Here is a 27,710-nt window from a genome sequence, read left to right on the forward strand (position 1 = left end):
TTGTAGAGCGTTTAATATTTCCCTATTGACTTTCAGCTAACATCTGATGTAACATTTTTAGCCGGAAAAAAACCATGCAATTATTCCTAAGGGTATGTGCACACACACTATTTACGTCCGTAATTGACGGACGTATTTCGGCCACAAGTAGTGGACCGAACACAGTGCAGGGAGCCGGGCTCCTAGCATCATAGTTATGTACAATGCTAGGAGTCCCTGCCTCTCCGTGGAACTGCTGTCCCGTACTGAAAACATGATTACAGTACGGGACAGTTGTCCTGCAGCGAGGCAGGGACTCCTAGCATCGTACATAAGTATGATGCTAGGAGCCCGGCTCCCTGCACTTTGTTCGGTCCGGGACTTGCGGCCGAAATACGTCCGTCATTTACGGACGTAATTAGTGTGTGTGCACCTACCCTAAAAACGCAGTGTGCAAAGGCACCCTAAAGCCAGGACTCTGAGTCTGTGAATCCAGCATCCTCCACCCATAGAGCTCTAATTGTATACAGATTTAGGCTATATACATACATGTAGCAGAATTTATGCAAATTTGCCATCTGGCTTTGTTGGTAGAAAATATTAAGCCCTGTAGACACTGGGTATTTCGCAGGCAGAAGAAAAATCTGACCTGCTTATTCTGTTTTTGTTCACCCGCGGCCATTGAGGATCACGAGAAAAAAAAACCGCTTAGAAAAAATAAATAAAAGGAAGGCCTTATAGCTCTTCTATCCTGGATCCAAATTCTGGTTTGAGCTTAAAACAAATGCTAAAATCTGCACTGTGTGAACTTGGCCTAATACAGGAAAAGTGGTCACTCTCTGTGGGGCAGGGGAAGCAGGCATTAAAGGGAAGGTGTCATGATATTTATTTTTATTATATTGCTTTTTATATAATGTAAACAAAAATCTAATTTGTGTTGTCACTTTTCTACTTTTTAATGTATTCATACTTTTACTTCTCCTGATGACCGTGCCTTCAATGCAGAGCTTCTACAGGGTAAGGCCCCAATTGCAATCCACATTACTTTAAAGGGAATGTGTTGCGAATGAAACCCTTTTTTTATTTTTTTTAAGTAAGTTACTTATTTCTATTATATTAAGTTTTTTGCTGTATTTTTTTTTTTTCTTCCACATGGTGGAAAGTATTAAATTAAATAATAATCTGACGTTTTCCTATGTTGGCCACCAGAGGGAGCACTTCCCAGAATTACAGCAAGGTGAATAAAGCAAAAGCAACCGGACTCACAGCTGCTGTAAATGTGGGAAGGGAATCTCACCCTCCCCTCCTACAACCAGGAAAAGGTGTCTTCAAATTGCTAAGCAGTGTCCAGCTGCAAAGTTGGGTGTGATTCTGCAGCTGGCAGAAGCTATAGGACACACCAAAAGGCTAAGTGTATGTTCAAACACTTACTAAACAAAAGGGAAAACAGCTCCTGATTTTCAACCATTTTTTAATCAAACTCATGTTTTTGGCGGCGTTTTTTTACGGCCGTTTTTGGGGCCGTTTTTCTATATAGTCAATGAAAAACAGCTCCAAAAACGGCCCAAGAAGTGACATGCACTTCTTTTTGGCGGGCGTTTTTTCACGGGCCGTTTTTGGAAAACGGCCCCGTAAAAAATGCCCCGTCGGAATAGAACGCCGTATTTCCCAATGGGCAGATGTTTGTAGGGGGGGGGGGGGGGGGGGAGGGAGCTCCCTCCCCCATTTACAACAGCTGTGAGTCCGGTTGCTTTGCTTTATTCACCTTGCTGTAATTCTGGGAAGTGCTCCCTCTGGTGGCCAACATTGGAAAACGTCAAATTCTTTCATTTAATACTTTCCACCATATGGAAGAAAAAATAAAAAATACAGCAAAAAACTTAAGTATAATAGAAATAAGTAACTTACTTAAAAAAAAAAAAAAGTTTAATTTGCAACACATTCCCTTTAATGTGGATTGCAATTGGGGCCTTACCCTGTAGAAGCTCTGCACTGAAGGCACGGTCATCAGGACCAGGGCAGTTACTGTTAGGGTATGTGCACACACACTAATTACGTCCGTAATTGACGGACGTATTTCGGCCGCAAGTAGTGGACCGAACACAGTGCAGGGAGCCGGGCTCCTAGCATCATACTTATGTACGATGCTAGGAGTCCCTGCCTCTCCGTGGAACTACTGTCCCGTACTGAAAACATGATTACAGTACGGGACAGTTGTCCTGCAGAGAGGCAGGGACTCCTAGCGTCGTACATAACTATGATGCTAGGAGCCCGGCTCCCTGCACTGTGTTCGGTCCGGGACTTGCGGCCGAAATACGTCCGTCAATTACGGACGTAAATAGTGTGTGTGCACATACCCTTAGGCTCTGTTCATTTGCCACTTTCTGCCTATATGTCATACAGTTGCATGAAAGAGGCTCTGTCACCAGATTATCAAATCCCTATCTCTTATTGCATGTGATCGGCGCTGCAATGTAGAGAACAGTAACGTTTTTAGTTTTTTTTTAAAACGATCATTTTTGGCCAAGTTATGAGCAATTTTATATTTATGCAAATGAGCCTTTCTAATGGACAACTGGGTGTGTATTGTGTTTGTAACATCTGGGTGTGTTTACTTGTTTTACTAGCTGGGCGTTGTGAATAGAAGTGTTTGTCAGCATCATATACTTCTATTCACAACGCCCAGCTAGTAAAAAAAGTAAACACGCCCAGATGTTAAACACAATACACGCCCAGTTGTCCATTAGAAAGGCTCATTTGCATAAATATAAAAATTGCTCATAACTTGGCCAAAAATGATCGCTTTTAAAAAAAAAAAAAAACAACGTTACTGTTATCTACATTGCAGCGCCGATCACATGAGATAGGGGTTTGATAATCTGGTGACAGAGCCACTTTAAAGCAATACAAACACTGGTTATGAAAGTCTACATCTACTTTAAACAGCCAAAACCTACACAAAAATAAGTTCCCTTCTCAGTTTTACATTCTGACAATGATCGTGTAGGCCTTAACAACCTTCAATTAAACTACTCTAAAGGGCGGTAAACATTGAAGAGGATGCAACAACAGATTTAAGGATGTGACCTTACGGTTACGAGTTAAGCATTTATGGATTGCTGACACTTATTACATTTAACAGGCTACGTAGCAATAATCATTAAAAAAAAAGTGGACTATTTTTACATAAAATCCAGATGTAATGTTCAGGTGACATTATAAAATTACACGTTAATACAGTCGGCAAAATCAATGCATAATACCGAAGTGTTTATACAGGAGTGGGAAGGAGTTTCTTCACTGCATTCAGTAGGTCAGTAAATTCTGTATTCTGGAAGTGTCCGCGGTCCGTGTACTTATGCAACTTGACGCTCAAATGATGAGCAACGTCCTGCTGCTCGTTCCAAGGCAGGAATGGATCATCTGTGGAGCCAAACTGAATAATGTGACGACAGTTTGATTTGATCTTTTCCCATTGCCAGGGGCGACTGAAATAACCTAAGAGGAAATAATAAATTGTCCACTATTAGTTTATTTTACCTAGAATTTAGATTCTGTTCCTGTAAACATAATACAGATGCTAAAACGTGGCTGTATTATGGTGGTTTGAACGTGGCCTTTGGGCATCTGAAAATCCTATTGTTAGGTTCCCTAAGGGGTTTCATCTTTCTATAATGAAAAGTTATTACATTTTCTAATATTTTGTGTGTTGATTCTTCACCTTTTTTTTACATCTCCACTTCCCACTGAATGGGACCATTCTTTGTTTACTTCTAGAGGGTGTATAAATCTGCACTGCTTGTAGTTTTGTATTTTCCACATGGTGTTCTGTATGAGTTCCTAACTCATGGTGTTCTGCTTCAAAACTGATCGTATAATCACATGACTAAGGAATACTCCCGAGGATAACCTTACCATTATATTAATGGGATCAGGTTCATGAGGCTTTAGGACTGATTTGCATTGCGTTTTAGCCCTTCATTTAGCGTGTACATAGGGAAAACTTCCGACTTACAGGCTAAATGTGTCCATAGGGCTCCATTAGCATGATGGAGGCCAAAAGAGTATTCTTTTGGCCTCCGTCAGGCTTGTATACGTCAGTATACCTTTTTTTTTATTTTTTTTATGGAGGATGAAATAATGTAGTTGGCTACGCTATTCAATACTGAGGGTTCCTACAAAAAAAACATACCAAGCAGTATATAAATCTTAGGAGCCTATGTGTGACGGATGCCACTGTATGGCATCCATCAAAGCTATATGTTAAACGTATACAGAGCATCAGGTAGCACTTGGCCCGGGGTTCTGGCCCTGGAGAAGCACCTGACTTCATGGTCCTTAAATGTACAGTGATCTCAAGGGCATTTAACTATGGAGTCCCCAGCCAGAGAATCAGAAGTGCTCTGGGCAGCGACTGAAGGTGCCCATGATGTCACCGTCCATATATGGACAGTGACGCCAGAATTGGAATCCCCAGCCAGGCTAAAAACCTCTCTCAAGACATGGAGCTGCATTTCATCATTTAAAATCCCTGAATCAATGCTTGTGATATGATGCCCTATCAGGTACTTTGTTCTAAATTCCAACCACCACCGAATTTCCAGTGTATTTTGACGTTGCTATATGACAGGTACGAATGTTAGGTATTTAGATTGTTTGGCCACTGACTGTTATAACATACCGCTCTCTCTCTCATTTTCATCTCCCAGGTCAGAGGTGTATGCTGCCACTAGAATTATTGCAAACACTTCATGCGTTTCAGCAAACCTACAATATATAGAGATAAACATACAAAAAGTCTTTTAGAGAATCCGGAAGATTTTTGGCCACAATGTTACTTATCTTACGATTTGCACATAATGTTCGCGAGATCAGTTCTGCTGTATGTCTTTTTAGATAAAATAAAAAAGACTGGAGTGTGGTACAAGGGAGAGGGGAAGCATTCCCTGAGGAAATATGAATGATTCCTATGCCTGAATGATTTATATACACAAATATTTAACCCCTTAGTGAGAGCGAATTTTACTTTTATGCAACGGTTTAGTCTAAGCGGGTGCTCGGCTCCTGTTCTAACGGACAGAATAGGAGAAACCTTGGATTCTGGTAGTTTAACCCCTTAAAGGGGTTTTCCACTTTCTGATAACTGAGTACCTATCTGGTGGATAGGCCATCATTATATGATCGGTGCGTGTCTGACACCTGGACCCCGCAACGATCCGGCACTCCAGTTGCCGGAAGCAGATGGCTCCGGTCAAAGAATAGCAGCCGAGCTGCAGTATTGCTACTCTGCTCCTATTCAAGTGAATAGGAGCAGAGCTGCAGTTCTCCACCGAATGGCTGCTATGCAGTGGTCGGAGCCATCTGCTTCCGGCTCCAACTACAGCATCCCGTTCCAAACATCCGGTGCACGGAGGCAGCCGGAGTTGCGGAGGTCCGGATTTCGGACATGCACCGATCATATACTGATTCGGTGGATAGGTCATCAGTTTTCAGCAAGTGGACAACCCCTTTAAGGACACGGCCAATTTCGGCCTTGAGGACAGAACAATTTTTTTATATTTCCCTCTTTGCATCCCAACGCTCATAACTTTTTTATTTTTTGTACGACGTAGTTGTACGAGTGTTTTTTTGCGGGACGAGTTGTATTTTATGTGGGTACCAGTGGCATAGCTTTAGGGGGTCGCACTTGCGACCGGGCCGCTAAGCCTGGGGGCCCGCAGGGCCCCCGTTGCCACACAGGGCATTGAGGCGAATTCTTTAAGTGCCATGACACCGGCGCTTCCTGGTTACAGGCAGGGCTCCTTTGGACATCACGGACACATGGTACACTCAGCATACCATGTGACCGTTACGTCACGTGAGGGGCATTCCAGCCACTGTTTAAGAGCCAGTGCGGAAGAGCATGGAGGACTCCAGGTGAGCTGCAGATGGGGCCCGTAATGTATGTGTGTTGTATTGTACTGTGAGTTTGCGGTGGAGAGAGGAGGGGGGTTTTAAATTACAGTGTACCTCCTCTCCTCTCTCTACCGCAAACACAAACTGCAAGATACAATACATTACAAATTGTGGGTCGCGACCCCCTGGGGAGTCGTGTGAAGACATCGGGGGGGGGGGGGCACGAACCACTCACCGAGGTCCCAGTTCCAACTGTATTTGCGTCCTCAGGACGCAGCTACAGTTGAATTTAATGCTGGAGCAAGGAGCTAAAGGATCCTTCCTCCAGCATTCACTGTGCCGTGAGGCATGAGCAGCTCGGCGCAGACAGGCGCGATTTAGTGACGTCATTGCACCTGTCTGCGCCGGGTCACTTATAACTCATGGCAAAGGAGAAGGCTCTCCTCGTCCACCCGTCGTGGGAACGGGGATAGGCAAGTAATTTTATAATTTTTATATTATGCACATATGGGGGCATTATACTGTATGGGGCTGCTATGGGGGACATTATACGGTGTTGGGCAGCTATGAGGAACATTATACTGTATGGGGTCTGCTATGGAGGCATTAAACTGTGGGGTCAGCTAAGGGGGCATTATACTGATATGGTGGCTGCTATTGGGGCATTATACTGTATGGGGCATTTAGGGGGCATTAGTGTGTTGGGCAGCTAGTGGGCATTTTACTGTAGGAGGTCTGCTATGCGGGCATTATACTGTATGGGGCAGCTATAGGGAGCATTATACTGTATGGGGCAGCTACGGGGAGCATTATACTGTATGGGGCAGCTACGGGGAGCATTATACTGTATGGGGCAGCTACGGGGCATGGCGGCTGGGCATAGGCACGGGCAGGGGTCTTGTGGTTTTGGGGAGGGGTAGGGGGCCCAAGCTGAATTCTTGCACCAGGGCCCATGGTCCTTTAGCAAGCCTCTGGTAGGTACCATTTTTTGGTACACATACATTATCGTTCAATTTATATACATTTTTATTTTGACGAACATGCAGAAGAAAAAAAAAGCAGTTCCGCTGCAGTTTTAATTTTTTTACACCATACACTGATCATAAATAATTTTATACATTTGTTGTACAGGTTGTTACAGTCATGGCGATACCAAATAGGTCTATATTATTTCATGTTTTGGGGCTTATATTTTAAAAAGTTTATTGTAAAAAATTTGTATTTTTTTGCTATTTATTTTATTTAACATTATTTTATTTTTTAATTAATGTAACTTTATTTTTTAATCCCATAGAGGGATTTTTCATTTTGATTTTTTAACTGTAATCTACTGGCATATAGATATATGCCAGTACATTAGCCTGTGTTCCGATTGTACACAGGCAGTTGTTAGGGCATAACTCAGTATGCCCTAACAGGAAATATGGTCAGATGGACACTAGGCTGTCTGGCCATACAAGATATGGGCCTTGATCGCGTCACAGAAAACCCCTGTGGTCAGTCAGTTGCCATCGCAACTGGAGGCCTAACAATGGCCCCTAGGTCTGCCACGTACAGAAGCCTATTAGGCCCTGCCAGTGTAAAACTGAAAGGAATAATACATTGCAATACATAAGCATTGCAATGCATTATAGAAGCAAAATCAGACGATTAAAAGGCTATGTACACCTTTGAAATAGTGTTTTTGTTTATTTTAATAGATGTCTGTGTGATTGGTGCAACTTTCAAAATACTTTTTATTGAAAAATATTTTTGCTTTGAGATACAGCTACTTTATATTCTGTCCGTGGGACTGACGGGTTCAGTGAAAGCGGGTCCAGCGTGTCTCTATGATACGCAGGATTCACCTGTAATCGATCACATCTAAGTTATTAACTTAGATGTGTTCGATAACAGCTCGATCCTGCGTGATCCTCTGTCACTGTACTCGTCAGTACCCGCTGACCTGATGGATTCAGGCAGGGGCATAGCTAAAGGCTCATGGGCCCGGGTGCAAGAATTCAGCTTGGGCCCCCCTACCACTCCCCAACACCACCTTCATCATCAGACCCCCTGCACGCGCCTATGCCCAGACGCCTTGCCCAACAGCCCCCATAGTATAATGCTTCCATAGCTGCCCCCACACAGTATAATGCCCCCCCATAACAGCCCCATACCGTATAATTCCCCCATATCAGCCCCTATGCAGTATAATGCCCCCCATCCTATATCAGCCCCCCATACAGTATAATGCCCCCATATGTGCAGAATAGAAAAATAGCATAATTACTTACCTATACCCGTTCCCACGTCGGGTGGCGGATCCTTCGCCTCCTCCGCTGTGTGCTATGAGTGACTCAGCGCAGGCAGGCGCGATGATGTCGCTACATCCCGCCTGCCTGCGTCGAGCCGCTCAGGGCACAGTGAATGCTGGATCAAGGAGATGTCAGCTCCTTGCTCCAGCATTGAATGGAACCGGGACCTCGGTGAGTAACTCGCGACCCCCCGGAGGTCTTCACACGAACCCCCAGGGGGACGCGGCCCACAGTGTAATGTATTGTGTTGTATTGTTTTGTGCAGTTTGCGGTGGAGAGAGGAGGGGGGGGGCTGTAATTTACCTGGCCCCCCCCCCTCTCCACCGCAAACAGCACAATACAACAATACATTACAAGGCATCACAACACATTACAGACTCTGCAACTCACCTGGAGTCCTCCGCACCGGCTCTTCCACTGCACTGTCTGGAAGACGTGTCACGTGACCACATGGTACACTAAGTGTACCATGTGACCGTAACCAGGAAGTGCTGGCTTCACGGCCCAGAAGATTTATTTAAGAAGCATGCTGTATGGCAACGGGGGCCCGTGGGCCCCCCAGGCTTAGGGGCCCGGTCGCAACTGCGACCCCTATAGCTACGCCACTGGATTCAGGTCTCCGCGCTAGATACAGCTGCTCTGTATAGAGGATACAAAAAAGTAAAAATTATTTTTAATTACAAAAAAAACCAACACATTTACAAAGGTGTATATAGCCTTTAAGTCTGCTACTCAGACTAAAAAAAATCAATAAAAAAGAAGCTTTAGTGTACTTTTTTGCAAGATTCAAAAAAAAAAATAAAATGCTTTTTTCCTTACAAAGATATTTAAATACAAAACGTAAATTCGTATTACATCGTCTGAATGATCCGAACTGTAAAATGATTACGTTATTTATCCCGCATGGTAAACAAAAAGACAAAAGAAAATAATGCCAGAATTGTGGGTTTTTTGTACATGCCGTCTCCCATAAAAAGGAACGAAATATAATTTAAAAAAAAGCAATCAGAAAGTTGCAAGTATGCTAAAATTGTACCAATAAAACGTTCAACTCGTCCCGCAAAAAACAAGCTCTCACACAGCTATGTTGACGAGAAAAAAAACGTATGGTTCTTGGAATGTAGCAAACAAAACGTAGTAGTAAAACTTAAAAAAACAAAACAAAAAAACATACATTTGGTATTGCCAAAATCATATGAACCCATAAAGTTAAAATGCTATTTATACCGCACGGTGAACACCGTAAAAACAAAAGCCAAAGAACAATTGCGGAATTGCTGGTTTTTTTAAATCGGTGTTAACGCTACCTGTATGTACCACACAATTAAGCCATTAAATAATACAACTCGTTCCACGATAAACAAGCCCGCATTAGACTATGTTGACAGAAAAATAAAAAAAGTAAAGAGTTAAGATAATAACCTGCCAGTTATGGCAAAAAATATCCATACCTCATGGCCGCAGCTGCTCCAGAACTGTGCCCGATGATTATAGTCTTGCTGTCACACTGCAGTTCTGATTCCATGAATGGCAGCCATATGGACTCTCTGGCTATAACTACATTTCAAAAGTGACCATGATATACATTTTTAATATTTATGAGGCTTGGACTAAATTCCATGGCCATTCATTGAAGGGTTTAAGTTTTAAGGCAACAAAAAGAATACAATGTAGAGCTTATATTATCTCAATTACTTCCTTCATAAAAAGGTGTAATTCAATAGATAGTAAAAGCGAGCAACGTATCTGTCCTGTGCTCCGCAGGGAATTCTGGGCGAAAAAACGCACCTGCACTGCAGTTTTTCGCCCGGAATGTCCGCTGCAGAAAACCGCAGTACTTAGCCAGCCTGCTAGCCAATCACAGGCTGTACCATCGGTCACATGAGATAAAGAGTCATCCCAGGAGGCCAGCCTTCTGATGTCACCCAGGCCGGCCTCCTGGGATGACGTTTTATCCCATGTGACCGATGGTACAGCCTGTGATTGGCTGCAGTGGTCACATGGGATGAAAAGTCATCCCAGGAGGCCACGCTGGAGGGAGGAACACACTCCTGGGTAAGTATCAGACTTTTTGGCTTTTTTCTTTTGCATAGTTGCGCTTTTTGCGGCGGGACCGCTGCGAACCCGCCGCAAAAAAACGCAACATCTGCTATTTGTTGCGAAATTTAGCTCCCCATTGAATTCAATGGGGAAAACCCGCAACAAATAAGCAGCGTTTACGTAAATACAATTGACATGTTGCGGAATAAAACTCTGCACCGCAGGTAAATTTGAGAGATTTTTTCCGCTTAGCATTTACGCAGCATATTGATGAGATTTGTTTTATCTCATCCACTCTGTCGCAGATTTCCCACAATGAATTCCATTGCGGAAAATCCGCACTATTTCCTCTACGTGTGAACTCGGCCATATAGTGCAAGACAGAAGCTCAGGAATCAAATTCTGCTGCTGCTGTTGCCTTTTACAGCAGCCTGTATATAGTGCAGCAGAAGCCGGGTTATCGTCAATCATAGTGCGTCTTCTGCACAGGAATTTTGATTTCTCTAAGCATTCGCTGCTCTATTAGGCCGGATTCCCACAGGTCGGATAAGCTGCGTAAAAATCATTCAGCGTATCCGACCTGGAACCCACAGTACCTCTGGGGGGAAAAAATTTGGTGCTGTTTTTCGGACAGAATTTCCACTGCGGAATGCAGCGCTGCCGGAAAAAAACAAACCAACTTCTTCCAATTACCTCTTGTCTCCGCGTAGTCCGGCCCCCCAGGATGACGTTGCAGGCCATGCGACGCTGCAGCGGTAACATGGGATTAAATGTCATCCCAGGAGGCTGGACTGCAGGAAGAAGGAGGAGAGCGTTCTGGGTATGTATGTTTTTTTTAAAAAACGCTGAGATTACGCCGCAAAACACTTGGCTTTCTGTTGCGGGTTTTGTATCTCCATTGAATTCAATGAGGGAAACCCGCAACAGAAAGTAAACAAAAACGCAGAATAAATTGACATGCTGCGGAATTAAATTCCGCACTGCAGGTCAATTTATTAACGTTTATGCTGCGTTTTTTCTCCACAGCGTGGGCATGAGATTTTCTAAATCTCCTCCACTTTGCTGCTACTGTAAATACTGCGGAATTTCTGCATAGAATTCCGTTGCAGAAAATCTGTTGCTGCCTTAGGCCTAATTCACACGAGCGTGTCCGTTTTGCGTGTGTAAAAAACGCAGCATTTTTTTCTTGCATTGCAGTTCCGCGTGACATCTGTGTACAGTGCGTCTGCGTTTTTCACGCACGTATGTCACGCGTTTTTTACGTCCGCAAAATAAACTGAAGGAGGTGTTTTGATTTTCCTCATCATTTCTTTGCAACCATTGCGTGAAAAACACATGGCACACGGATGTGCGTCCGTGTGCTGTCCATGATTTTCACGCACCCATTGACTTCAATGGGTGCGTGATGCGTAAAAAACGCACAAGTATAGGACATGCAGTGAGTGTCACGCAGCGGACACGCTGCGTGAAACACACTGTCTGAATGGCTACATTGAATTGCATGGGTCCGTGTGACGTCCGTTGTTTTAACGCGCGTAACACGGATGTGAAATACGCTCATATGAATAAGGCCTTAGGGTTCGTCCATCCACAGAGCAAACTCTGCGGGTCTTCCGTCTGGATTTTCCATTGCGGAAATTTCATAGCGTATTACAGAAGCAGCAAATTGGATGAGATTTGAACAAACCTCATCCACACGCTGCAGGAAAAAAACTGCAGAAATCACGTGCAGAAATTGACCTGCGGTGCGGTTTTTCAATCTGCAGCATGTCAAGTTCGCTTGCGAAAACACAGCAGAATTGTGGTGCTGTATAAATATGGTAACTATGTTTTTATCACACGTGTTTTAAGGACTCCTTTACGCACAGTTTTATTCAGCGTTTTTAATGGTGTTTTTTTATTTTTTTATTTGTGAAATAACGCACCAAAATCTGATAGTACCCTTAGCCGATTGGAGAAATTTCAATAATGGAAGAATATTAGGCATTTGCGTTATATGTAATTCCCTAATATACCAGTTTATATTCACCAAAGGTGGACTCTGCTTCATACCTGGCCTGCATAGGTTGAATAATATCACCACAAGATACAGTGAGTTGTGCCAACAGGAAGCTGGCAGCTATATGCAACTACACAAACACAGAATATATTTGTCTGTAGGGAACATTTTAAACGCTGGCTATTACAGAAAATGTTATTAACTTTATGAAATATATCCACTAAGTAGTAGATAGCACTTCCCCTTGTGTCACTTAGAATCTGTCAGCAGTTCTGAGGCCTCAAAACTGCTGACAGCGCTATATAAAAGGATCGGGAGAGCAGCATAATGAAACCTGTGATGTCGGTCACACAAGTTGCAAAACCGAAAATCTCTGCTCTGAGAGTGACAGCCCTAGCGGTCTCCTAGTTGGACGCTAGAGCCATCATTCAGAAGGGAGGGTTTGGCAGCGTTCAGTGTAGGGGCCGGAGCACTGAACACGAAGTTGTCGCCTCCGTAGCACTTGCGATTGGAGCGCAGGGGACATTGAAATGTAGATTTCTAGACAACACAGGTATTGTTACGCTGCTCTCCCCGTCCTCTATAGCGCTGTCAGCGGTTTTGAGGAATTAAAGCTGCTGAGAAATTCCTTTTTTTTTTTTTAAAAAGCGCAAAACACAGCTAATTTGAGTAAAATCAGTAAATGACAAAATAACGTGACAAACACCTTGTGCCTACCAGAGGAAACAATTAGGATATGTTCACACGCACTGTTTTCAGAAGTAATTCGGGCGTTTTACGCCTCGAATTACGCCTGAAAAAACTGCTCCATTACGCCTACAAACATCTGCCCATTGCTTTGAATGGATTTTACGATGTTCTGTTCTCACGTGGTGTCATTTTACGTGTCGCTGTCAAAAGACGGCGCGTAAAAAGACGCCCGCGTCAAAGAAGTGCATGTCACTTCTTGTGACGTTTTTGGAGCAGTTTTTCATTGACTCCATTGAAAAACCGCTCCAATGACATCCGTAAAATATGCCGCGAAAAACGCGAGTAGTTACAAAAACGTCTGAAAATCAGGAGCTATTTTTCAGGTGAAAACAGCTCCGTAATTTCAGACGTATTTTGCTACTGCGTGTGAACACACCCTTACAGGGATAGTGGCAGTGGTGCCATTGATGGAGCCCAGCTCCACAGAAAAGACTGCAGCAATTTTTTGGGGTTTATTTGCTGGGCTTATAGGGTAAAATTTTGAAACAAGCAGTTCTATGAAACGTTCCAATAACGGTTTCTATGGAAGACTGCATCGCAGTGGTGCATTCAAAAACAAGCATATAAAAGACTGTAGACATACTTACATGGGTCAGGCATGTTATGGAGCACACACTTAAAATTTGGAATCTGCAGAGAAATATTATTACATAAAGTTACCATTACACTTTTTCCTCCTATTTGGTTTCAGAAACATGCCTGGAGTAAAACAAAAACAGTTACATATTAGTATCATATGAACTTTTTAATATAGCGGGTCATGAGCTGTTCAATATTTTGTAAGGCCTCATGTTCACCACTGTGCATTTGTGTCCATATACTATGTGCAATTGCGGATAGTATAGGGCACATTATATCCTATGGGCCAATGCACATGACCGTGGCTTCCACGGTCCGTACTGTGCCCGGAGGCCGGACCGCAAAAAAATGGACGAGTCATTTTACGGACCGCAATTGCGGTCCCGGCTCCTTGAAGTCAATGCGAATCTTGGTGTGAACGGTCCGTGATTGCGGATGGCCTGCGGATGACACTCCTTGGGCTGTCTGTGCCGTAATCACGGACCGTGCACATACCCTCGGTCGTGTGCACGAGGCCTAAAGGAAATAACTCGCACATCGTCCTTGAAACTCACAGCTCGGGTAATCATAGTGAATGTTGGTAGAGGCCATATGGAAGATGGGGGGAGGGCGGGATCTCTTCATCAGTGGGACCAGCTTAGTGAAGCCTCAGGGGTGGTTAGGACATCAAAACTGGGCAAAAGCTAAATTTAATGTTTTGCCTTTATTATCAATTTCACTGTAAGCGCCTCTGGAGAATGCTGCGGGAATCTGAAGAAAGTTCAAGGTAATATTACTATGGATGGTATTTTTATGAGGCATCTGCAGTTGGCACTCCTATGGGGCATCAGAAAATGTTGCTGTATATTAATGTCACTTTATGGCTAAATTATTGATCTACAGTTGCAAGAAAAAGCAAGTGAACCCTTTGAAATTACCTGGATTACATTGATTACTAATAAAATATGGTCTGATTGTTATCAAAGTCACATCGATAGACAAACACTAACTAAACTAACACACAATCAGTTGTACTGGTCATGTCTTTTATTGAGCACATTGAGTAAACATCCACAGTAGAGGGAGATAAGTGAACATCTTCTCCAAGAGCTTGTTGACAAAAGCTGTTTCAATTAAGGAGATGAGATTGGAAGTGTGGCTTTCACAAGTGATTTGCCCATTAACCCCTTCCCGCTCCTTGACGTACTATTACGTCATGGCAGCTGTATCGTTCGCGCTCCATGCCGTAATAGTACGTCACGGGAGTAACGGCCGTTTCGGCCGTCCTCCCGACACATACAGGAGCTGTGACGCTGCTGTCTTGTTCAGCAGCTGTCACAGCTCCTACAGCGGGGACCGATCGCTATGTCCCCGCTGATTAACCCCTTAAAAGCCGCGTTCTATAGAGATTGCGGCTTTTTAGGGGTTAAGCTGCCATCGCCGGCCTGCTACGCGATAGCGGCCGGCGATGGTGACTATGGCAACCGGACACCAAACAATGGCATCCGGCTATGCCATAGACGGAAGCCTAGTGGGTCCTGACAACGTCAGGACCCACTATGCTTGCTGTCAGTGAGTAGCTGACAGTTCTAATACACTGCACTACGCATGTAGTGCAGTGTATTAGAATAGCGATCAGGGCCTCCTGCCCTCAAGTTCCCTAGTGGGACAAAGTAATAAAGTTAAAAAAAAGTAAAAAAAAGAAGGTGTAAAAGTACGAAAATAAAAGATTTAAAAGTAAAAATCCCCCCTTTTCCCTTATCAGTCCTTTATTATTAATAAAAATATATAAACAAACAAATAAACTATACATAATTGGTATCGCTGCGTCCATAACGGCCTGAACTACAAAATTATTTCATTATTTATCCCGCACGATGAGCGCCGTAAAATAAAATAATAAACCGTACCACAATCACAATTCTTTGGTCACTTCACCTCCAAAAAAATGGAATAAAAAGAGATCAAAAAGTCGCATGTACCGAAAAATGGTCCTGATCGAAACTACAGTTCGTTACGCAAAAAATAAGTCCTCGCACGGCTTTATTGATTGAAAAATAAAAACGTTATGGCTCTTAGAATAAGATAACACAAAAAGTGAATGATTGTTTACAAAACTTATTTTATTGTGCAAACGCCATAAGACATAAAAAAAAACAAACTATAAACATCTGGTATCGCCGTAATCGTATCGCCCCACAGAATAAAGTGAATATTTTATTTATAGCGCTGAACGCTGTAAAAAAAAAAAAAAAAGAATAAAAAAACAATAGTAGAATTGCTGTTTTTTAGTCACCACGCCACCTAAAAATAGAATAAAAACTGATCAAAAAGCCGCATGCACCCCAAGAAAACTACAATGGATTCCTCAAGGGGTCTAGTTTCCAAATTGGGGTCACTTTTGGGGGGTTCCCAATGTTTTGGCACCACAAGACCTCTTCAAACCGGACATGGTGCCTAATAAAAAAGAGGCCTCAAAATACGTATTAATTTGCGTTTCACTGATAAATCCTTGTGTTTAAAAAAAAAAATGGTATAAAGAGGATTTTCTGACAAAAAAAATAAATGTAAATTTCACCTCTACTTTGCTCTAAATTTTTGTGAAACACCTAAAGGGTTCATAAACTTTCTAAATGCTGTTGTGAATACTTTGAGGGGTCTAGTTTCTAAAATGGGGTATTTGATAGGGGTTTCTAATATATGGGCCCCTCAAAGCAACTTCAGAACTGAACTGGAACCTAAAAAAATAAATAAATGAGGCAATACTTCACTTCTTACATTATACTGATAATGAGCCGTGCCCACCCTGAGATGACCCCAGTTTTGACCGTTTGTATAAACGGAGACCCCTATTAGACCGTTCCAGTGCCCGGTTTTCCCCAGCATACACCCCCGAGAAGTGTATTTCTATTGATGAGTCCCTGGTACATTTTAAAGGGAGGGTTCAATTCCGCGAGTACCTGCCGGGTAAGAGGGCAAGGTATGGCGTGAAGATGTATAAGCTGCGAGAGTGCATCAGGGTATACCTACAGGTTTAGGATATATGAAGGAAAGGCCACCCCCAAACCAGACTGCATCCTGGACTACAATAGGTACATGGGAGGGATGGACTTGTCAGATCAAATCCTGAAGCCCTACAGCGCCATGCGGTGTGGTATAAGAAGCTGGCCGGGCACATCATACAGATGGCTTTGTACAATGCGTACGTGCTACGTCGATGTGCAGGACAGAGGGGAACTTTCCTGGAATTTCAAGAGGTGATTATCAAGAACCTAATCTTTAGGGACCAAGAAGGGGGGGCACCCAGTACTTCTGGAAGCGGGGCCACACGCATCGTACCAGGGCGGCAACACTTTCCAGGGGAAGTTCCCCAAACTGGCAACAAGGGAAAAAGTCAAAAGAGGTGCAAAGTCTGCTATAAGAGGGCGATAAGGGATGACACAATATATCAATGTGACACGTGTCCCGAATAACCAGAGCTCTGTATGAAAGAGTGTTTTAAAATTTATCATACATCCCTTGGTTTATAATTTACCCCAATTTTACTTACCCTGATGCACTCCGCACAGCTTATCCCCCCTCGTCTTTCCCCTCTGAGCCCTGCTGTGTGCCCAGGCAGCTGATAACAGCCACATGTAGGGTATTGCCATACCCGGGAGAACCCACTTTACAGTTTATGGGGTGTAGGTCTCCGGTCAAAATGCTCACTACACCTCTAGATGAATGCCTTAAGGGTGTAGTTTTTAAAACGGGGTCACTTTTTGCGGGTTTCAACTGTACTGGTACCTCAGGTGCTTCTGCATACATGACTTCGCACTAGAAAATCCCCAGTAGGCCAAATGGTGGTCCTTTCCTTCTGAGCCCTCCCATGGGCCCAAACGGCAGCTTATCACAACAAATGGGGTGTTGCGGCCCTCAGAACAAATTGCGCAACAGAATGGGGTATTTTGTTTCTTGTGAAAATAAGAATTTTTGAGCTAAAATGACATCATATTGGAAAAAATATATATTTATTTAATTCCCAGCCCAATTCAAATAAGTTCTGTGAAGAAACTATGGGGTCTAAATGGTCACATTACCCATAAATGAATTCCTTGAGGGGTGTATTTTCCAAAATGGGGTCATTTGTGATTGGTTTCTATTGCTTTGATAGCTCTGGGGCTCTGCAAATGCGACATGGCACCCGAAAACCAATCCAGCAAAATCTGGACTCCAAAGAACACACAGCGCTCCTTTCCTTCTGAGCCCTCCCATGGGCCCAAACGGCAGTTTATCACCACAAATGGGGTATTGCCACACTAAGGACAAATTGGGCAACCAAATGGGGTATTTTGTTCCCTGTGAAAATAAGAAATTTTTATCACAAATGACATTTTATTGGAAAAAAATGACATTTTTTTCATTTCACATCCCAATTCAAATACGTGCTGTGAAAAAACTGTGCGGTCAAAATGGTAACAACAACCATAAATGAATTCCTTGAGGGGTGTAGTTTCCGAAATGGGGTCACTTTTGGGGGATTCCTACTGTTTTGGCACCTCAACACCTCTTCAAACCTGGCATGCTGCCTAAAATATATTCTAATAAAAAAGAGGACTCAAAATGCACTAGGTGCTTCTTTGCTTCTAGGGCTTGTGTTTTAGTCCACGAGCGCAGTAGGGCCACATGTGGGACATTTCTAAAAACTGCAGAATCTGGACAATACATATTTAGTAGTGTCTCTCTGGTAAAACCTTCTGTGTTACAGAAAAAAAAATGAATAAAATTGAAATTCCGCAAGAAAAATGAAATTTGCAAAGTTCACCTCCACTTTGCTTTAATTCCTGTGAAATGCCTGAAGGGTTAAAAAACTTTCTAAATGCTGTTTTGAATACTTTGAGGGGTCTAGTTTTTAAAATGGGGTGTTTTATCAGGGTTTCTAATACATAGGCCCCTCAAAGCCACTTCAGAACTAAAAAGGTACCTTAAATAAAAGGCATTTGACATTTTCTTAAAAATATGAGAAATTGCTGTTTATGTTCTAAGCCTTGTAACGTCCAAGAAAAATAAAAGAATGTTCAAAAAACTATGCCAATCTAAAGTAGACATATGGGAAATGTGAACTAGTGACTATTGTGGGTGGTATAACCGTCTGTTTTACAAGCAGATGCATTTAAATTCTGAAAAATTTAATTTTTTCAAAATTTTCTCTAAATTTTGCAATTTTTCACCAATAAACACTGAATATAATCGACCAAATTTTACCACGAACATGAAGCCCAATGTGTCAAGAGAAAACAATCTCAGAATCGCTTGGGTAGGTTTAAGCATTCCGACGTTATTACCACATAAAGTGAAATATGTCAGATTTGAAAAATGGGCTCTGAGCCTTAAGGCCAAAACTAGGCTGCGTCCTTAAGGGGTTAAATAAAGGCAAACAAAGCCTGGTTATTGACAAATATGTTCTTCTCAAGAAAGATTGGTTAGAGCAGGGGTCTCAAACTCGGCCGGGTAAGCGGGCCGCATATAGAAAAAATGGGAAGTTGACGGGCCGCATTACTTTCAAATTTGATACAATACAAAATTATTGTTAATCAATTAGTTATTTGAACTACTATAACACTATATTACTAGAATAATAATACTACATTACTATAATAATAGCGCTAGGTTTAAAATTTGAGATATTTCTCCACGTGCTTATTTCAACAATCCAGCTTTCCAGTTTAAGTGTCGCTAAATGCAGTCCGGCGGCTCAGTTAGCACACATGTCAAGATTGGGCAGCCCCTTTTTAGATAGTGCCGCAGTGCCCTCTGTAGATGCTGCCGCAGTGCCCTCTGTGGATAATGCAACACACCCCTAGATAAGGCCACACACCCACTTGTAGATAACGCCACAGTGCCCTCTGTAGAGGCTGCCACAGTGCCCTCTGTAGAGGCTGCCACAGTGCCCTCTGTAGAGGCTGCCACAGTGCCCTCTGTAGAGGCTGCCACAGTGCCCTCTGTAGAGGCTGCCACAGTGCCCTCTGTAGAGGCTGCCACAGTGCCCTCTGTAGAGGCTGCCACAGTGCCCTCTGTAGAGGCTGCCACAGTGCCCTCTGTAGAGGCTGCCACAGTGCCCTCTGTAGGGGCTGCCCCAGTGATGTCAGGGGCTTGCCCAGAGCTGGAGTCCCAGGCAGAGCGCTAGTAGGCTCTTCCTGGGACTCCAGCTGTGCTCCTGACATCACTGGGAGTCCTGCTCTGGGGAAGCCCCTGACATCATTGTCAATGTATGGACAGTGATGTCAGATGTTTCCCCAGAGTCCCGGAGCAGAGCCGATAATAGCCCCCTGCCTGGGACTCCGCTCTGGGGAAGACCCTGACACACTGTCCATATATGGGCAGCGATGTCAGGGAATTCCACAGAGTCCCGGAGCAGAGCCGACACCAGCGCTCTGCTCGGGACTCCGGCTCTGGGGAAGCCCCAGACATCGCTGTTCATATGTGGACAGCGATGTCAGGGAATTCCACAGAGTCCAGGAGCAGAGCCGACACCAGCGCTCTGCTCCGCTCTGGGCAAGACACTGACACACTGTGCATATATGGGCAGCGATGTCAGGGAATTCCAGAGTCACGGAGCAGAGCCGACACCAGCGCTCTGCTCGGGACTCCGGCTCTGGGGAAGCCCCAGACATCGATGTTCATATGTGGACAGCGATGTCAGGGAATTCCACAGAGTCCCGGAGCAGAGCCGACACCAGCGCTCTGCTCGGGACTCCGGCTCTGGGGAAGCCCCAGACATCGCTGTTCATATGTGGACAGCGATGTCAGGGAATTCCAGAGTCTCCGAGCAGAGCCGATACTAGTGGCTCTGTGTCCTGCGGGCCGCAGATGACAGCCCCAGGGGCCGCATGCGGCCAGCGGGCCGCGTGCTTGAGACCCCTGGGTTAGAGTGAACCATGCCTCCAGGCAAACAACTTTCAGAAGAAGTGTTATAGAGATGAATGCAGCTGGAATAGGCTACAAAAGCATTGCTTAAAGAGGCTCTGTCACCAGATTTTGCAGCCCCTATCTGCTATTGCAGCAGATCGGCGCTGCAATGTAGATTACAGTAACGTTTTTATTTTTTAAAAACGAGCATTTTTGGCCAAGTTATGACCATTTTCGTATTTATGCAAATGAGGCTTGCAAAAGTACAACTGGGCGTGTTGAAAAGTAAAAGTACAACTGGGCGTGTATTATGTGCGTACATCGGGGCGTGTTTACTACTATTACTAGCTGGGCGTTGTGTATAGAAGTGTCATCCACTTCTCTTCACAACGCCCAGCTTCTGGCAGTGCAGCACTGACGTCACTCACAGGTCCTGCATCGTGTCGGCACCAGAGGCTACACTTGATTCTGCAGCAGCATCAGCATTTGCAGGTAAGTAGCTACATCGACTTACCTGCAAACGCCGATGCTGCTGCAGAATCATCTGTAGCCTCTGGTGCCGACACGATGCAGGACCTGTGAGTGACGTCACAGTGCTGCACTGCCAGAAGCTGGGCGTTGTGAAGAGAAATGGATGACACTTCTATACACAACGCCCAGCTAGTAATAGTAGTAAACACGCCCCGATGTACGCACATAATACACGCCCAGTTGTACTTTTACTTTTCAACACGCCCAGTTGTACTTTTGCAAGCCTCATTTGCATAAATACGAAAATGGTCATAACTTGGCCAAAAATGCTCGTTTTTTTAAAATAAAAACGTTACTGTAATCTACATTGCAGCGCCGATCTGCTGCAATAGCAGATAGGGGCTGCAAAATCTGGTGACAGAGCCTCTAAGACTTGGGTGACATCAACTCGAGGTTAGACAAATTGTCTACAAAGGAAGGAGGACTGTTGGAAGGAGGACTGTTGGAAGGAGGACTGTTGGAAGGAGGACTGTTGGAAGGAGGACTGTTGCTACTCTCCCTAGGAGTGGACACCCTGATAAGATAGCTCCGAGAGCACAATAGGCAATCCTGAAAGAGAAAGAACCCTGCCCTGTTTACGCAGGGCAATTATCGGCAACGAGCATTCTATGAACGGTTCTCTGCCCGATAATTGCCCAGTGTAAAACCCCCTTTACTTTTTTCCCTGCACTGTGGAGGTTTACTCAATGTGCTCAATGAAAGACATGAGCAGTACAACTGATTGTGTCTGTCTATAAGGCTATGTTCACACGCACAAGTAAAAATGGCTGAAAATTACAGAGCTGTCTTCAGAGAAAACAGCCTCGATTTGCAGCCGATTTTGAAGCTGAAAACGTTTTTTGAGGAGTTTTTGGAGCCGTTCTTCTATTAACAATGAAAAACACCTCCTAAAACGGACCAAGTGACATGCTCCTTTTTAACGGGGTGATTTTTTTTTACGAAACGTTTTTTAAAACTGCGACATCAAAAAAAACGCCCTGTCTGAACTAAACATCATTTTCAGATAGAATTCGATGGGCAGAAGTTTGCTCAGCTACCGTTTTTCACTCATATTTCGGGGTGTTTATGTCCTTTAATCCCAAAGGGTTCACTTACAACTGTATGGCCACTATAGAATAATAGCTACAGAAGATCCCGCTAGTGCTACATATGCGATGACTAAAATCAGAGCTCAATAAAACCCAACTAGTCTCTCTTCATTGAAATATATTTTATCCATTTAAAGTAATTCTATTGCACCTACGATAAAAATATGAATAGATTGTATTAAGAATGTATAAAATAATAGATACTTGAAAAGTGTGTATTTTTGGGCCATACAATTATAACTCAGCTGTTAAGAGAATTGGTAGCAATTTTCTGGCATTTCTTGCTGCCCTTTTTCCCCCAATGGTTATACGAGAGTCAACACGAATTTTATGAATTTAGTCAATTACTTTTATGGCCCGCTTTAGACCGGACAGTTTTCGTGAAGCTTTTTTTCCTCGTTGACTTCAACGAGGAGCAAATGCAAAAGTCCACATCAGAAGTGTGTAATACAAAATGGAGTTAACCATTGATTCTTTTAGATTCCACAATGAGTATTTTGACATCACTACATCTCTATGTTCCCGTTGAGTACCGACATTGCCGCTTACATTGAGTAGAATGGCACAAATTCAGATGCCCCGTCACCACTTCCAGTGAAAGAAAAATGGCTGCTGATATGCAGATACCCAGCATTAAATGGTTTATTTTCTGGTTTTGCTCATTAAATTTTTAATGATGCGGTATTTAAAAGGGGGGGGGGGGGGATGTGTGTGGCACCAGGCCTATTTGTTTATTTTATTCGATTATGCTTTTAAAACGTAAGGCCTCATGCACATGGCCGTAGCTGTGTGCACGGTCCGTGATTACGAAACGGACAGGTCGCGGAGTGCAATCACGGACCATGCACACACAAAATGTGAATAGATTTGAATGAGCCCGGACCGCAATTGCGGACAGTATAATGACACCACCTATTTTTTTACGTTACGGGGTCCGGGAAATACACGGACCATGGAAACCACGGTCGGGTGCATTGGTCCATAGGTTAGAATGTGTTTTATACTATCCGTAATTGGGGATAGTATACGGCTGCAAATTACGCCTTCCGGTCTATATCTACATAAAAGGTTTAGCAGCTTTGCATATACCTTAGTTTACTGTTTTTGCAGAGTTGAATTTCTGCCGGTTGCATCTCAACCACAAATGAATTCACCTGCACTACAGTATCAAATACGCGACCTCACATCTTAGTACAGTGTAACGATAATCTGAGCTAACGCAATGAACTGCTCCATGGTAATAAGGATTTTATAATTATCTAAGGCCTTATGCAAATGGGCATAAAACCTAATGCATGGGGCCATTAATGTACCTACGTATGCCACGATTTGCATCCATACAAATCTAAAAGAAATAAAATGAAGGCCTGCTTCATTAAATGCGATAGGTACAGAGCTTTTCGCCCCTCGGAGCACTGATTCTAGGGGAGAATAGCTTCGTCCATGAATCACTTGTCGCAGCCTCTACGGTAGCACACGGACCCCGTACAGCCTCTGTGCACTGTCGTACTCTATGCTGAGTGCATGACACCTTACTATCTAAACATTAAAAAAAACCATTATGTAAATAAAAAGAAGAACAGGATACGTGAAGAATTAGGCTATGTTCACACGGAGTATTTTGGGGGAGGAATATCTGCCTCAAAATTCCGTTTGGAACTTTGAGGCAGATTTTCCTCTCCCTGCACGCCGATTTTCGCGGTGATTTTCGCGCCATTTTTCGCCCGCGGCCATAAAACAGCGCGAAATACACTTTCTCTGCCTCCCATTGAAGTCAATGGGAGGTCAGAGGCGGAAGCGCCCGAAGATAGGGCATGTCGCTTCTTTTTCCCGCGAGGCAGTTTTACTGCTCGCGGGAAAAAGACGCCGACGCCTCCCATTGAAATCAATGGGAGGCGTTCTCGGGCCGTTTTTGCCGAGTTTTGCGACGCGGTTTCTGCGTCAAAAAACTCGGCAAAATACCCCGTGTGAACATAGCCTTACAAAGTTTTTATGCAGACTAAAGTTCTTGTTAGTTTATGTACAAACACCTGTATGTGAGCCTTGAATTCTTAATCCTCTATACACTAAATAAAAAAAATATCTACGAGCTGACTCGTACCTAGGTGCATACATAAACATTCTTGCTTTGATGTCATCATTTGCACAGGGCAACTTTTAACCCTGCAGCAATGGAAGGATCAGCGATATACTTCAGGTGACAACTATTTTCTTCATTCGTTACCTGTTACATAGGTATTACATAGGTTGAAAAAAGACAAAAGTCCATCAAGTCCAACCTTTCTCACTAAATTACACGTCTTTCATTGCTAGATTAGTTCTACACCTCAACGCCGTTCGTCAGTAGATAAATATCTAGCCCTTTTTTAAAAGCTGACATAGTAGCTGCCATTACTACCTCTTGGGGTAGGGCATTCCATAGTTTGACTACTCTAACTGTAAAGAACCCTTTCTCATATTGATATCTGAAACGTCTTTCTTCCACATGCAATGAATGTCCGCTGGTCCTTTATAGATTCCTTGGAAAGAACAAATCATGTGCCAGTTCTTTGTATCGACCACACATATACTTCACACATTAGTAAGAGAACCTCTATAGCGTCTTTTTTCCAAGCTGAACAAGTCTAATTTCTCTAGCCTTTGATTGTAAGAGACCTCCCATCCCATTTAATAATCTGGTTGCCAGCTTTTGAACCCTCTCCAGTTCTCCTATATCCTTTTTACGATGTGGAGCCCAAAACTGAATTCTATATTCTAAATGTGGCCTTACAAGGGATTTATAGAGGGGTAATATTACATTTGAATCATAGGCTTTTAGCGCTTTCTTTTTTTATACACCCTAAAATCCTATTTGCTTTTGCAGCTGCTGCTTGACATTGAGTACTGCTGCTTATCTTACTTGTAACCAGAATACCAAAGTCCTTCTCTTGTTCTGTTCTCCGCACTCTTATTCCAGGATATTCCATGGCTCTGTACACAAATTGCAATCACTCCATCCGTGTCCCTGGTGGGGCTCACAATCTATTTAGCCTATTCTATACAGACAACAGGGCAAGTTTCATTGGAGGCCAGCATGTTTGTGGACTCCCGTATATACATGCTATTGTACTTTCTGCTGGCAGGCCAATGATAAGTACATGCTTAGCATTTTTTCTCACCTTGTCAAGTCTCTTTTTAGTCCAACCATACCAGATACAAGACTCCACATTCCCTCCCCCATTGCCGGGCACTATAACAGCTTTCACAGGGGAAACCACTGCTGCAGCTGAGTCTTCAGACATTGCTGCACATTACAGCCTCATGTGCAGGAAGTACTTCGTTTGAGAGAGCTGCATCATGGGAATTGTAGTTTCTTAGCACAAAGAAGAAGTAGTGTAAAAAAACAAAACAAAAAACTTGCACTAAAGCACATTATGCTTTCGAATTAACAATACAATACCTGTATTTTTCATAGTTCATATTTGATAGCTTATGAAAAAAAGTTAAAGATAATAAAGATTTTATTTTTCGTCAAAAACTGATATTCCACGTATACCTTTTGAACATCGAGTTCACATGTGGCAGAAAATGTCTGCCAAATTCCTGCCAAAATCTGCTTGTGTTACATGCATATTTCACCCTTACAAATACATCACACAAATACACCACATATAGGCAATTTTTTTTTTTGCCGTTCGAGAATGGCGTTTGTTTGAAAAACGTCATTTAGTCGTACAGTACTCTACTGCAGATTTTTGTTGCAGGTTTCCGCACGGAAAGTCTGCAACCGTTACGCCTGTAGATCCAAGCATTTGTGGGGACAGTAGATGAAACTTATGGGAACTTTGGCTGCCATTTATTGCTGCCATTGTTATGGGAGTTCTGTGGAGTTCACTCTTAGGGTATGTTCACACGGCCAAATTTCAGACGTATACGAGGCGTATTATGCCTCGTTTTACGTCTGAAAATATGGCTACAATACGTCGGCAAACATCTGGCCATTCATTTGAATGGGTTTGCCGACGTACTGTGCAGACGACCTGTTATTTACGCGTCGTCGTTTGACAGCTGTCAAACGACGACTCGTAAAAATACAGCCTCGTCAAAAGAAGTGCAGGACACTTCTTTCAGACGTTTTTGGAGCTGTTTTCTCATAGACTCCAATGAAAACAGCTCCAAAAACGAGTTGGTAAAAAAATGAGTTGGTAAAAATGCGAGTTGGTAAAAAACGTCTGAAAAGCAGGGTCTGTTTTCCCTTGAAAACAGCTCTGGATTTTCAGACGTTTTGGTTGACTACGTGTGAACATACCCTTAGGGTATGTTCACACGGCCAAATTTCAGACGTATACGAGGCGTATTATGCCTCGTTTTACGTCTGAAAATAGGGCTGCAATACGTCGGCAAACATCTGGCCATTCAGTTGAATGGGTTTGCCGACGTACTGTGCAGACGACCTGTTATTTACGCGTCGTCGTTTGACAGCTGTCAAACGACGACTCGTAAAAATACAGCCTCGTCAAAAGAAGTGCAGGACACTTCTTTCAGACGTTTTTGGAGCTGTTTTCTCATAGACTCCAATGAAAACAGCTCCAAAAACGAGTTGGTAAAAAAATGAGTTGGTAAAAATGCGAGTTGGTAAAAAACGTCTGAAAAGCAGGGTCTGTTTTCCCTTGAAAACAGCTCTGGATTTTCAGACGTTTTGGTTGACTACGTGTGAACATACCCTAAGGGTATGTTCACACGTAGTCAACCAAAACGTCTGAAAATCCAGAGCTGTTTTCAAGGGAAAACAGACCCTGCTTTTCAGATGTTTTTTACCAACTCGCATTTTTAGGGTATGTTCACACGTAGTCAACCAAAACGTCTGAAAATCCAGAGCTGTTTTCAAGGGAAAACAGACCCTGCTTTTCAGATGTTTTTTACCAACTCGCATTTTTACCAACTCATTTTTTTACCAACTCGTTTTTGGAGCTGTTTTCATTGGAGTCTATGAGAAAACAGCTCCTGAAACGTCTGAAAGAAGTGTCCTGCACTTCTTTTGACGAGGCTGTATTTTTACGAGTCGTCGTTTGACAGCTGTCAAACGACGACGCGTAAATAACAGGTCGTCTGCACAGTACGTCGGCAAACCCATTCAAATGAATGGCCAGATGTTTGCCGACGTATTGCAGCCCTATTTTCAGACGTAAAACGAGGCATAATACGCCTCGTATACGTCTGAAATTTGGCCGTGTGAACATACCCTTACCAACTCATTTTTTTACCAACTCGTTTTTGGAGCTGTTTTCATTGGAGTCTATGAGAAAACAGCTCCTGAAACGTCTGAAAGAAGTGTCCTGCACTTCTTTTGACGAGGCTGTATTTTTACGAGTCGTCGTTTGACAGCTGTCAAACGACGACGCGTAAATAACAGGTCGTCTGCACAGTACGTCGGCAAACCCATTCAAATGAATGGCCAGATGTTTGCCGACGTATTGCAGCCCTATTTTCAGACGTAAAACGAGGCATAATACGCCTCGTATACGTCTGAAATTTGGCCGTGTGAACATACCCTTATGTGGACACTCAAAAGGGGCATGTGAAAAATCTGCCAAAGAGTACATGTCTGTATGTTTTTAAATTGTACCAACTATTTTCATTTCAGAATGTTGAAGGTTGTGCTACAATACAACCTGTCATAGACGTTAGAGGAAAGCCTGCTGGATCCCA

General features: G+C 43.3%; 1 protein-coding gene across 3 annotated transcripts; it reads right to left on the reverse strand.

The window, feature by feature from the left end:
* Positions 1-3,052: 3,052 nt before the first annotated feature.
* RBBP9 (RB binding protein 9, serine hydrolase) lies at positions 3,053-27,710 on the reverse strand. 3 transcript variants are annotated; one of them, XM_075862959.1, is made up of 5 exons: positions 27,632-27,710; positions 13,545-13,587; positions 9,620-9,725; positions 4,661-4,746; positions 3,053-3,477 (listed from the first exon to the last, which is right to left on the reverse strand). In XM_075862959.1, exons 1-5 carry the CDS (start codon positions 27,638-27,640, stop codon positions 3,251-3,253), a joined length of 471 nt encoding a protein of 156 aa, XP_075719074.1. In that variant the 5' UTR covers positions 27,641-27,710; the 3' UTR covers positions 3,053-3,250. The 3 variants fall into 3 exon arrangements, with proteins under 3 accessions (XP_075719074.1, XP_075719072.1, XP_075719073.1); XM_075862957.1 differs by lacking the exon at positions 27,632-27,710 and adding an exon at positions 25,181-25,346; XM_075862958.1 differs by lacking the exon at positions 27,632-27,710 and adding an exon at positions 25,181-25,269 and having other exon boundaries at positions 13,545-13,656.

The sequence above is a fragment of the Rhinoderma darwinii genome, chromosome 4 (assembly GCF_050947455.1).
Source record: "Rhinoderma darwinii isolate aRhiDar2 chromosome 4, aRhiDar2.hap1, whole genome shotgun sequence".
NCBI lineage: Eukaryota > Metazoa > Chordata > Amphibia > Anura > Rhinodermatidae > Rhinoderma > Rhinoderma darwinii.